At 41.5% G+C, this 15,878-nt stretch overlaps 1 protein-coding gene across 1 annotated transcript in view; it reads left to right on the top strand.

Annotated features, from left to right (window-relative positions):
* samd10b (sterile alpha motif domain containing 10b) overlaps positions 1-15,878 on the top strand; it is a 45,052-nt gene that overhangs the window by 25,536 nt on the left and 3,638 nt on the right. The window contains exons 3-4 of the mRNA XM_044039328.1: positions 2,823-2,991; positions 7,360-7,500. Coding sequence (XP_043895263.1) covers positions 2,823-2,991; positions 7,360-7,500 — 310 coding nt within the window. The remainder of the gene's footprint in view (positions 1-2,822; positions 2,992-7,359; positions 7,501-15,878) is intronic.

Raw genomic sequence — 15,878 nt, 5'->3', positions numbered from 1 at the left:
TGGGATTATGAGGACACAGCTTTCTATGTTCCTGATGAAGACCATTACTCACAGAAGGACTGTTGTTGTTGTTGTTGTTGTTGTTGTTGTTGTTGTTTCATGTTCTTCATGCTGTGTTGTAGGTGTTTGACACAGTCGTTAATACGACTCGCGCTAAACACTGATAGCTTAAGTTAATGAATCCAAACCTGAAAACATCATCTAATCACAGAAGGTTAAGGTGATGTTGGTAAAATATGATCAACAGCAACTTTTACACAGTTACTACTGAAAACATGCAGGAAGATTGTTGCCATATTTACACACACACACACACACACATTGTACATGCCTTTAAATGTCCAGGAAATGCAGAACAAATAACAATGTGACGACACGCCACAGCAGGAACATTGCTCTAAAATGCTTTTAAAAAACTGTCATGAGAGCATTTTAAACTATTGTAAACAATACTCATCAGTGCTACTGTTCTGGACCTCAGCATGTTTAGATTTGAATGAACTGCCCTCTGTCATCATGTTGTGCAGCTGTGATGGTAATTCAGTGCTATTGACTTCTCTTGTCAATCAATATGGGGACAGCAGTCTAACAACTTGTTGTTACCACAAATACAGGCACATATGTTCAAGTAGCTCAAATTATGAGTCATGAGGACTATAAATAATGACCAGTTCAGCCCTGAAGTGGTGTTATGATGATGTGTGTGTGTGTGTGTGATGGCAAATCTAATCTGTGGCAGACTCGGCTGGTTTAGCCAGACTTTGCAATGTTTCACTTTTGAAGAGTTGATGATTTTGTTGTTAGTGATCTTGCTTTTCCGCCTCATAACGGTTATATTCAGGCTGACAATATGGTTCCCAAGTGGATTTGTCCATGGTTTCCATGGTGGTCCAACCATGGGAAGACCATGTTACATATGTTACATATGGGACCCTACACACTCGAGCTTTAGTTTCACTCCCTTTTATCCATTATTAATGTAGCGTGTATGGTCCACAGTCATTAGAAGGGCATGCACACCAGCCCTTCTAATTTGAATCCTAGTTTGTTTGTGCTCCGGTTGGTTTGGGTCGGCGTGAATGTGCAACAGAACTCTGGTCCACCTAAAAACGTAGGTCTTGCAGGAAGTGGACTACAACACAGGGCATTGTGGGTATACAACGCAGGGCATTGTGGGAGAACACAACCAAACATACGAGCGTGTAGAACAATCGTCAGGAGAAGCTGACTGTTGCTGTGTATCTGTGTCGTATGTTACACGTATGTTACATGTATGTTACACATATGTTACACATATGTTACATGTATGTTACACGTATGTTACAGGTATGTTACACATATGTTACATGTATGTTACACGTATGTTACAGGTATGTTACACGTATGTTACACGTATGTTACATGTATGTTACACATATGTTACACGTATGTTACATGTATGTTACATGTATGTTACACATATGTTACATGTATGTTACACATATGTTACACGTATGTTACACGTATGTTACACGTATTTTACACGTATGTTACACGTATGTTCACATAAGACCATAGGGTTTGCTGCTGCAGTTGCATGTTTTGTTTTGAAACACAAGTTGTCCTGATGAGCCACTTTTCTTGTTCACAGTTGTCTTGTCTTCTCCTTCAGTATAACAATACTACTAACAAGGGTTAAACATTATTAAATCATTATTATTATTAAAGTTATGATACACATAGAACCATCACTAGTTGAAAGTCAGAGAACTGAGCGATCAATGAATCCAGGACCTCTTTGTTTGGACAGTTGTCTTTGGACTTTTTTGTTCTTTCTGTTTTCCTTACCTTTTGGGTCTGTGTCTGGTTTTCTCTTCCTCTTTCCTGTTTTATTTTGAATTTTATTTTACTTCCTGTCCTGTGATTGTCTGCCCAGCTCATATGTGTCTCACCTGTGTTTGGTTAATCCCGCCTCCCTAGTGTATTTAGGCCTTGATTAGACTGCAGCCCAAATCACATTTGTAAACATATCCAATCAGAATATACAGTATTGTAAGTGATCAGATCCAATCTGCATATGTCCATTTGACTGAATTAATCGTCAACTATTTTGAACTATTTTCGATTCATGGGTGTGTCTGGGGTTTTTTTTCTCCTCCATATGACAAATCATTAAAACTGATTCATTTTGGTTTATGGACAAAAAAACAGAGAACATTATAATGTCAAACACTGATCAACATTTGAATCAATTTAATTATCAACAGATTTATCAATGATGAAGATAATCATTAGCTTAGATTTGACCTTAATTACAGAAGCAAACATGCATGCTCTTTCTAATATTGTACATTATTGGTGTTTTATTGTTGCTCTGCTGCCTGTTTTTGACTTTCATTATTTGTTTCTGTGCTTTGTAGTTATAATTCAATTTCAATATATTTTAGAATATGAATGTTTAATGTTTAATCTGATAGTTGCATTATTATCATCAGATTATGGACTAGAGACAAAATGAGCCTTCTGACATATTTACAGAAATGTTTATTCAAATACACCAATTAATAATGAGGTTAAAAAACAAATGGTTACAAGTTGATAATAAATACATACAGATCTTATAGTGTACAATTGAAAGGTGAAATGGACAAACACAATAGAGTTTTAGCTAAATAATGTAAAATAATGAAGACGTCTTTGTAACAGTGACCCGACAATAAGACACCAGCTACTTGAACTCAGACTGTTCCTGAGGAAAGTGTATTGTTACATATCTGTGACACATCAGATAATCAATAATTCCTGCTTCTTGTGTGTGTGTGTGTGTGTGTGTGTGTTTTTAGTTGCGTCCAGGTGAAGCCTTCACTGTGTATCACACCAGTCCTACACTGTCCAGCCTGTCCAAACCTGTGGTGCTGTGGACTCAGCAGGACGTCTGCAAGTGGCTTAAGAAACACTGTCCTCACAACTACCTGACTTATGTAGAGGCCTTCTCTCATCACGCCATCACAGGTACAAACATCTTTAACTCTTCATAAGGGAGAGACCATGCAGAACACTTACGACGGCCTCATATTTACAAAGAAAATAGGCTTTGTTCACGATTGGTGGAATGAAAAGTAAGTCATTTGTAATATAAACAGAAATGCAATATTTGAAAATGCTATAGTGTGATGTGAAGAAGTAAAAGTGTGAATTTAGACTAAATCCTCATCTTACGTGTGCCTGCATTTACAAAGCAAAGGCCCAGGTTGAAATGGAACACTGTCCTTTAATAAGTCCAGATCTTATTCATTGACCCTTGGCCAAGACATTTCAAACCTATTCCATAAAAGGCTGGACTAATCTCACGGACATATTATTTTTAGCTTGTGCTTTCACTGCTTAGCTTTTTCAATTGGAAACAGGTTTACACCCAAATCTCCACAAAGACGATTGAACGGGCATTCATGTGGGGTAACTCAAGCAGAGTGGCCTATTTTTAGACAATAAAGGAAAAGCTTATCAAGTTCAAACACCAGCCTTTCTCTCTCGCTGTCTTTCATGCATTTATTTGCCCACACGAATGCACACAGAGGAGCGTGAACACGCACACACATGTTTCTGTGGCTCTGACGGAGCACACGCAACACCAAACCCACTGCTGTTCTGGGCCTTAGGTTTAGGTTAGGTTTTAGCTTAGGTTTATGAGTCGACACACGCCTGTCAGCTGCACCTGATTCGTTTGTTGTCTCGCTGTTGACGCAGGGACACATTTTACATGGTTTTGAAGAAGTATTGTTGCTGGTGCCGCTCATGATGACACTCTCTGACCAATGAATGGCCGACAGTCCGTCGACCTTCTAGTGTCAGCTCCGCTCGCTTGGAACAGAATGGTTATGGTTACGACGGGTGATAAGTGATGGAAACACTTTGACACAAAGCACCTTGTGTTTTGGTTATCCAGAGGATGGAAACACAAACTCCTGGAGAACAGCAGCACAAACGTGTGTATGTGTGAACAAACACTACTGTTGTTGTGCTCAGACACAGTATATTGTTCCTGGACCCTGAAGAGAAGTAAATAACCTGTCTGCGGCACCATATGTGCACACACACACACACACACACACACAGATCCATTCAGCTAAGTGTAATGGTTTTTCCTTGCAGGAGTGGAGCCTCTGCCACAGCAGAGGTGGGTATTGTGTGCATTGTTGGCTCATTTGGTTTAAAGACAAGGACTAGCTGACAGTTATGTCCCCATTTGGCTTGTCTTGCTCCGGCGAGAGCTACATGTCTTATCTCAAAGACATTGGATGTAAAAAAAATGTAATTATTGCTGCTTCCTGCTCAGTATCTGTCTGCGGCCTCCAGAGCATCCATCAGTCAGTACTTTAACAAAGCTCGCCTCATCCCTGCGGAAGAAGAAACAGAGTACACACTAGCTGTCATGATAACCAGAATGTAACTCCTGCTCCGGTGCCACTCCAAGAGATTACATTCAACACAGACTTTTCTAACCGTTCAATACTTCATCCAAAAGCTTCTCACCTCTAGAGGGCACGTTGGACCGTCGAAGAAAGAAGAAAATGAAGATTGGAGCAGACAGAGCTTTGGTCTGTGAGTGTTTAGCACATTTGAAATCACAAGAGGTCGAGAAGGACAGACAGACAGACAGACAGACAGACCATGAAAAAAACAAGGCCAACGTGGAAAAGACTGAAACACGTATTCTCTTGAATAACCACCGGGGGGCGACCTTCATGCAAGGTCATGCAACTTGTTTCGTGACCATTATTGATAGTTCACTCTAAAAACAATTGAACCTGTTACTGCTTTTTAACTTTGATTGCCATGAGAAAATGAGTGAATGGTAGATTAACTCATTCATGTCACATTTTCAAATGTGTTCATCTAGATAAATTGGAATTGAAAGGTTGCTTTACTTCTAATGACTAAATTAGAATCAAAATAAATGAATAATGAGACATTTCAGACTCAGGTCTATCAAGTGTAAACCAGGTCGTCTTCAAACGAAGGCTCAGCGTGGATCACTGCTGTCCTGTATGAACACGTGTTAACATCACTCATTCACCTTTGTCATGACAGAGTGAGTCATGCATGTTACACAGTGCTTCATTTGCCTCTTACTCTTCATGTGGAGGAAGTCCTCTGCTCAGGTCTCACCAATGAGAAGCATTCCATCCAACAATCCCTCACCTCTCTCCATCTGTAGCTACTATCTCTGTCTGCCTGTCTGTCTGCCTGTCTGCCTGTCTGTCTGTCTGACTGACTGACTGCAAGCAAGAGAGTGATTCAATAATTCCCAGGTTTCATGTTGGAGGTCAGCGCGCACCACAAGTAAACAGACTTTATGAATAACAGAGGCAAACATTATCCAAGGGCACCCGTCATAATCCTAACATAAATGGTGCGTTCCATTTGTAGTCGGAACTCGGTGTTTCCCAGTTCAGGGGACGTCCCCTCAGAACCTTGGTGCAACCTCAACGACCCCAACGTTCCTCTTTCACAGTAAATCAGTCGTTCACATAGTCCTGATTTATTTTGAATGTTTCTATGCTTTTTGCTTTTGGAGGATAGTTATATATATATATATATATATATATATGAACACACATCATATATATATATATATATATATATGAACACACATCATCTTCACCCTCCAGCCTGATTCATAAAACATGACTACCACCTCTCTTTTAAGGTTATTTATATTTCATGGGCTCAGGAACGACACAGAGGACTTACATGTCACTAACCTCTCTCTCATGTCTCTTTTTCTCTGGTCGTCTCATCTTTTGCTCTCGTTGAACACATATACGTTCATTTTAAAGAAAAGAGGGAGGAAAATATGCAGTCATACATACAGTAAAGCAAGGAATGATGATCGCCTGCCTGCCTGTCTGTCTCTCTGTCTGTCTGTCTCATAATAATTTGATAGTGGATGGGGAAAGTCATTCATATTTAAAGTTTTTTGTTCTTATTCAGGAATCTTATTTCATGTTGTATGAAATGTCACATTCTTGCACCACACTGAGGATGTGATGTTCCTCCCAAACTGTTTGTGCAGATTCATCCAGGTCATAGTTGACCCCAAAGGTTGTTGAATCAGTAACCAACCACACTTTTAGATTCCTTATTTGTGTGAAATATCCAGTAAAGGTTCACTAAACGTATGCATCCTATCTGCGATCCAAGAAATATATCTGTTTCTTACCAAAATGTTACTTTTTGCATTTTATTATCATATTATCATATTATCACAGTATCATATCATCCCATGACGACCTCTGCCTCTCTTCTGTGGGAGTAAAGAATTCTCACCAGATTACCTCAGTCTCTGTCACTATGATACGACATGTACATGTACATGTCAGTGACATCAGTGCTTCTCTGTACAAACACACACTGTTTCATTCACCTTTGGAAGTGAAAGAGGAGCAAAGCTCCATCAATGCTGCATATACAGTTCACGTGTGTGACACGTGTGGTTCCTGCAGGAAGTGGCCTGAAACAAAACAATAAACAAAAAGCATTCATATAGAGCACATATAGAATAGACTGCATCACTCTGGTAACATTATGCACAGATAGAGAAATAATGAGGGCTGAAACACAAAGGATATACTGGAATCCAAAAGAAAGGGAATATGAATGAATAGCGCTGCATGAGTAATGAGTCTTATTATGATTTTGACATATTTTTAGAGCTGCTGCAGGTAAGATGGATTCCTATCCTGTCTGCGCTGCTTAAAGGCGTAGCTCCCCTATGTGTGTGTGTGTGTGTGTGCTGTCACCATACATGCATGTCTAATTCTTTCACATTTTCTCCAGCATTTGTGTCACTATAACCTAGTTATAAAAGCAGGTTAAAAGTTAAATGTGTGTCTTCAGGGTTATCTGACAAACCCACTGCAAACACATTTTACCCTGAGATCGATTCTGTCTGTTGTTTTCTGTCCATACAGACAGACAGGCAGACAGACAGGAGTTTGTTTGTGTACAGGAAGAGAAACAAATACATAACCTTGGCTGTGTAGCTCATGTTTCAGTGATTTTTGGACAGATGTGTAGCGCTCTGTGGACATCACCTCCACATGAAGGCCAGTCCATAATTTCAGTCTGAAAGCCAGTGGAGCAACTGGGGCCTAAAAAGTCTGATAATGATTTATTCCACATTTCAACATAGCAAGTGTAATGTTCCATTGTTATTCTATATTTATTTTATATCATAAAGAAGTAGTGGCAGTATTTTACACTGAAAGTGTCGATGAAGACTATGAATATCATTAGATGTTATTCATTAGATAGAAACATTAATGCTGTGCAAAGAGTAGTGGAGACTCTTCACCTTTCATAACTGTGTCTCTGCAGGACGGGCACTGCTGCGTTTGAATGGGGAGAAGCTGGAGAGGATGGGAATCGTCCAGGAGACGCTGAGGCAGGAGGTCCTCCAACAAGTCCTCCAGCTGCAGGTCAGGGAAGAGGTCCGCAACCTGCAGCTCCTCAGCAGAAGTAAGTAACACAATGGTGTTGGGTTAAATTGGAAGGCTGCAGTGTGAGGCCTTGCCTTCCCGCTGTGACAGTTCTGGTTCTAGTGTAATTGTTTGTGGCTGTGTGTGGTTTACATTGATTGGTTTGCTGCCTTGCAGTTGAATGATGGCTTCAGTAAACACTTGTTATTCAGCCATCAATAAACGTGCTCAGTGATTCAGCAGTTTAAACTGTGTTGTTTGGCTGATTGTTGGTGGTTCAATTGCGACTCAATCGTTATTTAGTTTGTTTCTGATGTGGATTTGAAATATTGCTGGTAGATTCCTGGATACACATGCGCCTGTTAACCAATCTACTATTCAACCACTGCAAATACATCTGTGTTCTTTTTAAATGCAATGAAATGAATTTACTCCTTTAATGAAGTACTGCACTAGGTTTTCCCTTGTTCCTGATTTTATATTCTGAGACAAATGCACAGAACACCCTGCAGCTATTTCACTCAAGTTTTCCATTGGGCACCATAATTCAAGATCATGACCTACATTCTGCTGCAGCATCCTGGAAGTGCTCATTCTCTGAATAAGAGGAGCTGTGCAGCATTTATGGTGGAATTGCAGCTCGCTTGTTGTTTTAGTTATTGCTCTCCAGTGATTCACTTCTCAAACAAGATGTTTAAATGGTTCCTTTTATTCAGGAAGAGCAGGACTTTTATTGCAATATATAACTGGGCTTGCTTGACATCAGTGGTTTGGACCAAAATTCAGGAAAAACAATAAAGCTGTTAAGTTTATTGATGTATTAAAGTGTAAGTGACATTTTATTGGTGAACAAAATCATATTCAGTCAATTCATCTGGTTTGGATTTCAGGCTTTTCATGACCCAACATTGGGACTGAAACTGACTCACTATCATCAGATTTAGCAAAGTGAAGAGTGTACAGTATGTGTGTGTGTGTGTGTGTGTGAGAGAGGTCAGTCTTTATCCAGGCTAAAATGCAAACAACAACATGTTTCCATGTGAATTCTGAACTTTTACCATCAAAAGTCACAGATATGAGACAGTTGTTTTCTTTTATAAACAGTGTGGTCGTATATTTGATAAACACTAGCGCTGTCAAACGATTAAAATAGTTAATCGCGATTAATCGCATTAATGTCATAGTTCACTTGCAATTAATCGCACATTTCTGCAAATGTGGTTTAATGTGTTGTTGCTGTAACGAGCTAATCCGAGCTAAAGGAGCTAGCAGTCTTCGGTGGTCTCCTTACTACGGTTTGGGGGGTCTGCCAGCTTGGTTGGTAACACTGCAGACATCATGACTTAGATGTGGGGAGTGCGTGGAGAAATGATCCAGGCTGCGTTGGATACAGAGAGAGACGGGGACGCGCACAGCGCTCGCCATCCACTCAAACGTAGCGTTAGCTTACTACTCTCTGGCCGGCTCACAAGCCCAAACCCTAACGTTACTAGTTAGTAAGACTACTAACCACAGAACGTTAATCTCGCAGAGACTTGGTGGGACATGGGAAGCACATGTTATGCTCAAATATTTGCATATATGAAAAGTTTGGGGGGGAAAATGTTTGGGAGTTACTGTAACTGATCATCACAGCAGCATGTTCTGGCTCAATCAGTGCTTCTGCTGAAAGTGCTGTATGGAACCAACTGTAGTGGATACGCAGCACTTCTATTTCTGCCGGCTATAAGTTCAGCACAAGCGGGAGAGGAAGTAGGAAAATAAAACATCTGGTTTACAGAATAAAAGATTCCGTGTTGACACCACGTCGTACGTCACGTTACTACATCACAGAAAGAGTCCTCGCGAGCTCAGCGTGCGTAAAATAGATGATTTCCACTCTCTTTACTGTACCTGTGCTTTAAACTAGAGGGAAAACCATGCAGTGTTGTGTTTGTACTGTGGGGCGTACCATAGAAGGTAACGCAAGGCTTCATGGGAAGCCAGTTCTGTTACGAAGTAAAGCATGGTTAACTTCAGCTCCGTCTCCCGAGTCTTAATCTTTATTAAGTAAGATAACGTAATAGAAGTTTTCCAGGGTATTTAAAAGCACATTAATGATTTGCTTTCCTCATTTGAGCTCATCCCCCTTTAAGTTTGTGGTGACATTCATAGCAAGTGAAGCATGTTGAACTGAATTAAACTGTTCAGTTGGTGAACACAAATGCATTTGACTGGTAAAAAGACATGATTAAATTTCTGTTTGACACTGGTGTCGACGGATCAGTGAGAATGTCATTTGCCGGTTCAGCAGGCTCTGACTGTACGAGCTCATTTGCTGGCCTAATAAAACACCTGAGGTTCACACGGTTGGACAGTTGATAAAGGTGCTTATAATGGAACTACTGTAAGAAACAGGGCTAAGGAGGGCAGCGGTGATGAAGTTCTGGGAGTGGAACATTTGGACACAACTATTTATCAGACAATGTCAACCGTGTTACAACTCATGACTTGTTTTATACAAACTGCAACTGGATGTGAAAACACAATAGACACTTTCAACAAACCAGTACTTTTACTTGAGGAGAATATTTCAGTGCTCTTTCCACCTCTAAGTGGTACAGTTGGACTACTATAAGCACTATAGTACTATAGACTGTATCCACCTCCACTCTGCTATAAGGAGCAAAATTCCCCCTTTCGGCTTGTTAGCATGTGGCTATTTGTTATTGTGTACAGAGCCATTCACAGTCTAATCTACCATCTATTAATTTAACAATATCAAATGAATCTCCTTGGTTTTATGCTCCTGTGCACTGACTTCTTCTGTTGTTTCTGCATATTAGCCCGGGGGCGAGAACAGTCCCACATCAAACCCCCTTTCCAGGCTACCAGGGTACCATTATGCAGGTCTTGTGTGGTGGGGTCACCATGGAAACCATGAACAAAGCTGCTTGGGAAACATTTTCAGCCCTAATTATGGTATATAACCATTATGGGGAAGGAAACACTGTTTCATTCAATGGAAGGAATTCAAACAGAAACAAACCACCAACACTGCTAATCTTTTAAATAACAATGCCAATTAAGATGCTGAAGATAATAAGTCGTAACCTGTAACAAAAACAAATGTGTACTACAATTAATACATGTCATGTGACTAAATCTCAACAGTATTTTAGTCACATGGAACATGTCTGAACTGGAAAAATATGCACGATAAAGAGTCAAATTGGTCTTAGACGATCTAACGTAAATACACATCTATAGCTACCCTCTCTAAATGACCCAATACATTTATATGTGGCATCATTCAGTGGAGCTTTATGCCACACAGCCTGCTAAGTCTGATTCATCTCCAGTGGATTCACCAAAAATGAAATATTGATCTCACAACAGCTTCTTTAAAAAGGATGAAGACGGACACATTACGCTTCTGTCTGTGTGACTGTATCAGCTCATGGTCATGATTGCACAGTTTAACACAACCCTCTAACAACGCTCTTACATTACTCACAGAATGGGTTTCCCCAGTGACTTATTCAGCTTTTACCAGTAAAGTTCTCTTTCTGTCTCCAAACAAGACAGAGGTGGATTCCAGCATGAAAACAATAGAAAAGGAAGAGAACTAAGACTGACACTGACCTGGAATTATCCTCTTTGTCAACATCAAGTATGGAACCATTTACATCGGGACGTGGATGTGGGAGTGACATCACCCCCAACAAGTTCACTGCATTCTGGCTGAGAAGCTACATGCACACGTATTTAGGGCTAAATGACAGAAGTGCAAGTTCTGACTGTGCCTTTTGTTTGTGGGAACTCCACTGTTCATTTCATCTGCCCATTAAGTATGATTTGAACCAGAAAGACCCACCCAGCTTTGCAGTTAGTCAAGCAATGTCTTGTCAACAGTATCAAACGCAGAAATTTTGTTCAGATGGATGTCATTGAAGACCGATTGAAGAGTCGTCAGAAGAGTCGTCATCAGAGGAGTCGTCATCAGAAGAGACATCAAACGAGTCATCATAAGAGGAGTTATCAGAAGAGTTGTCAGAAGATTCGTCATCAGAAGAGGAGTCATCAGAAGAGTCGTCAGAAAAGTCATATATATGTGTATATATATATACACACATATATATACATACATATGTATATATATGTGTATATACAGCATATATATGTATGTATGTATAGTATAAATACAGGGTATCAGATCACCAGATCGCAGATGTAAAGAAGTGCTACTCACAAAGAGGATGTGAGTGAATGGACTTGGGTGTGGAAGAAAGTCTCGTGTGGCTGCACCATGCTAATCTGTCTCTTGCAGGCTCGCTGGCTCAAAGCAACATAATGACATTTCACACTCTGCACAAAATCACATTACTTTTGATGCAAATGACTGTAGAAAATGTTCTGCACACAATACAGAAACACATGCTCATGCCTGAAAGACACTGCTAGTGAAACCATACATAATATACTTAACTATATACAGTACTTAACCCTTGTACATCTCAATTACTGTGCTGCCTACTTCAGTGTGCCAAGCTGGTCCAATCCATGACTGAGCAACCATGGATCCAGTGGAGTTGACCTGTCCGGGCTCAAGCTATCCCAGGAATCACTGCATACTAGAGACTAATGTTTTCACGAGTTAATTAACCGTGACAGATGATCCAGAGATTAAAAACAAAGTCAATGCGAAGGATGCAGGTGGAGGGAAACCTGTGCTTGTTCTTGTCATCAGCCCCAAATCCATCACCTGTGCACAGACAACATGCAGCATCACTGCTAATGTAGCGCTCCTGATGGCAGCTTAAGTGCTGGTGTTGGTGTTTTTTATTCTTAAAATATAAATATCCCATTCTAACTAAGGAAACATGAAGCTCAGAAGCCTGTTATTACTGTTTAGAATGTCTGGGTTATTTTTCTTCTACGAGCTATCAGGCTTCTCTGTTAGCATTGTCTCTCAGACCACACTACACCACTGGAATCAAGTTCAAAAATACAAGAAGACTGTTTATGAAAGGAGCAGCAGCTGTTACCAGGCTCACCATGACTGTATAATTATGTAAATATCACAACGTGTTGACGTCTTTATATATGAAATGCTGAATAAAAAATATTAAGAAAAAGCAAAGATGAAGTCATGTTCCACACAAGTTAGGCTCTTTGTTTGATGCTTCACTGAGCCGTGGAGAGGTTTCACTCTGTGTCATAAAATGATTAACAACCATAAAATAATATGCTCCTGCAGAATAATCAACCTCACAGTGTCTCTGTGTATGTGCTCGGTGGCTTCAACATTGTCACACATTTTATGGAGCAGGTTTTAAAGGGATAGTTTCTTTTTCTGTGATAGTTAATAATCAAGTATACACTTGCTTAACTCTTCAGCATTAGTAGAAAATAATATTATTTTAGCCAACTTTATCTCACTGTGAACCTTTTCCATCTGCAAAGTAAAGTCCGTGAACTGCTTACTCTCAAACATCCCTCGACTAAGACAACGACCACAACAACAAAAAAACAACTTACTTGTACATCACACTTATGACTTATGACTTTATAGTTTGGTTTATTTGAAGCACATACTTACTTCTAGCTCTTGTTTGCACCCAAATGTTGAAATGCACTTACTGTAAGTCACTTTGGATAAAAGCGTCATGTAATGTAATATCTAATATGACTAAAACTAAATGGTATTTTAGTCATAAGACCATAACTCAAAATGAACACTGCTTCCATGTTTACAATTGTGAAAGGGGGCGGGACTTCAGGTCCAGCCTCCTCCCTGTCATTGACAGAACATCTGTCTGTCTCAGCACATCAAGCGTTCATCAAAGTTGCTCAATGGCATTTTTTACACCAGCATCTGTATTAGTCCTCCTCCAGTTCACACTGAGCTTCATAAAAGGCTCCAATAATGACACCAACATGCCCAGAGTGTCAGGTCTGCCCCTCTCCAGATGTACTCTTCACCACACGTGAACAGTGATGATTCACAACAGACAACATATCATTTATGAGTGGAAAAAAGGAAGCCCGAGGCCCGGACCGATCAGACTCATTTGCATATTTTTCTGGCCCAAACCCATTGAGAACTCTAGTAAAAGGAATATCACAACCTGACACCGACTGTAAGAAAGCTAACTTTTTCCATTATTTCCATCAACAGGGCCTCTTTTAACCATTAGCCATTATATTGTCTTCCATGTCGTTGTGTAAACAGAAAACTAAAGACACATTTGTACTTCTGACAGCTACACTGTAGACTGGTGGACTTTGAGAGCAGCTGTGCAAAGCTGTGCGTGCAGCTCTGTGCGATGAACTGCAGCCGTGGGTCAGGATATGAACACAGTGAAGAACACTTTGTTTTCCTCAACACAATTGTTGTACTTGTCGTCCCCACGAACGCTGACGACTCCATGGGGAGCTCATTTAAAATGGTTTCTGTCAGTGTCTGTACAAGCCTCCGGTCATATCAATGCCTCGCCATCCTTCTGTCGCTCTGTCACGTTGTCCTTCAGGGTCAGTCCACTGCAAAGACACATCTGTCTTCCTCGGCTATTAGGGGAGCAGGGCTGATGGAGTCTGATGGAGGACTGTCCGTCATCAGAGTGACACAGTTTGTAAATTACCTGGACACATCTGTTGTTTGAAGAGAGGCTTATTGTTTCATAACGATTGACTTAATATCACAATTGTTCACATTACATATAAACCTACTAAAGACGAAAATAACTTTTGAACTCAGTTCAGAGTGAGATTTCGTCGGGAAGGGCAGGGACAGGTGAGGGGGAGGTCAGGGGAGGTGAGGGGTTATGATTGCGTGTTGTAGGCGTTGGTGGCAGATTTTTCAGGATATAAAATCTAAAAATGTCATAGATGATGGAAATATGACTACACTGGTGTAAGGACAAGAAATTGTCTCTACCTCATCTCCCTCTTGTCCTTTCTCTCCCCCCTTTCTGTCCCCCATTTTTCCTTTCACCCCAACCGGTCGAGGCAGATGACCGCACATCTCTGAGCCTGGTTCTGTCAGAGATTTCTTCTTCTGTTAAGAGGGAGTTTTTTCTCTCCACTGATGCCTAGTGCACCGATGCTCATTGTGTGAACTGTTGTGTTTCTCTGCTCTCCTTGATGTTATCTATGTACAGACCTGAGATCATGTATGTTATGATTTGGCGCTATACAAATAAAATTGAATTGAATTGAAATCTCCGGGAACCATTACCTTACCGTAGTGGAGAGGTTTGAGTGTCCCTGTGATCCTGAGAGCTGTGTTGTCTGGAGTCTAGTGCTCCTGGTAGGGTCTCCCAAGGCAAATTGGTCTCAAGGGAGGGGCCTGACGAAGAATGGTTCAAAGACCTCATGAAAAAACGACAGAGGAAGAGAGTGACCCTGCCCGGAGGAAGCCCGGGGCCCCCGCCTGGAGCCAGGCCCAGCCGGGCCCCGTGGTAGACCCGGCCACCAGGCGTTCGCTCACGGGGCCCGGCTGGGCACAGCCCGAACAAGTCCCATGGCCTCTTTATCGTCCTCCTGTGGACCCACCACCTGCAGGGAGATCGACTGGGGTCGGGTGCGCTGCCATATGGGTGGCAGTGAAGGTCGGGGGTCTCGACGTACTGGACCTGGGCGGCAGAAGCTGGTTCTGGGGACGTGGAACGTCACCTCGCTGTGGGGGGCTTGTGCGGGAGATGGCTACCAATTAGATTTGGTGGGGCTTACCTCCACGCACAGCCTTGGCTCTGAAACCACATTCCTGGATAGGGGTTGGAAGTTTGTGCTTATGCACCGAACAGCAGCTCGGAGTATCCGGCCTTCTTGGAGTCCCTAGATGGAGTCCTGCAAGGGGCTCTGTCGGGGGACTCCATAGTTCTGCTGGGAGATTTCAACGATTTCAATCGATCTACCGGTCAATCTTCGTTCCTATCTTCACCTATGGTCATGAAGGTTGGGTCATGACCGAAAGAACGAGATCGCGGGTACAAGCGGCCGAAATGGGATTCCTCAGAAGGGTGGCTGGCTTTTCCCTTAGAGATAGGGTGAGAAGCTCGGTCATCCGGGGGGAGCTCGGAGTAGAACTGCTGCTCCTTCACGCTGCAGTACTAAGCACAGGGTTGGGCAGACTATCATGTAGCCCGCCCCTTTCCTTTTTTTTTGATTGACATGTGAGTGTCAGGCTCGACTGCTTGATTCCTCACGGTTCCACATTTATATTTATATTTTTTGTGTTTTCAGCGTGCGTGACAATAGACTGAAAAGCGTGACTGTCGCGCTCAATGCGTGAGACCTGAGAGTCCTGCAAACAGCTGCACATTATAGAACATACAGACACTTCATTAGCTACTGAGGACACCTCATAAAGTGGCACCTGCTGTTGGAGCTGGGGATGGACATTTCTACTTAAATATTCAATGTTATTGTTTGTTG

This window comes from Solea senegalensis, linkage group LG11, assembly GCF_019176455.1.
Source record: "Solea senegalensis isolate Sse05_10M linkage group LG11, IFAPA_SoseM_1, whole genome shotgun sequence".
Classification (NCBI taxonomy): domain Eukaryota; kingdom Metazoa; phylum Chordata; class Actinopteri; order Pleuronectiformes; family Soleidae; genus Solea; species Solea senegalensis.
The sequence above is the reverse complement of the archived record's forward strand: the minus strand, read 5'-3'. Positions and strand labels throughout refer to the sequence as shown.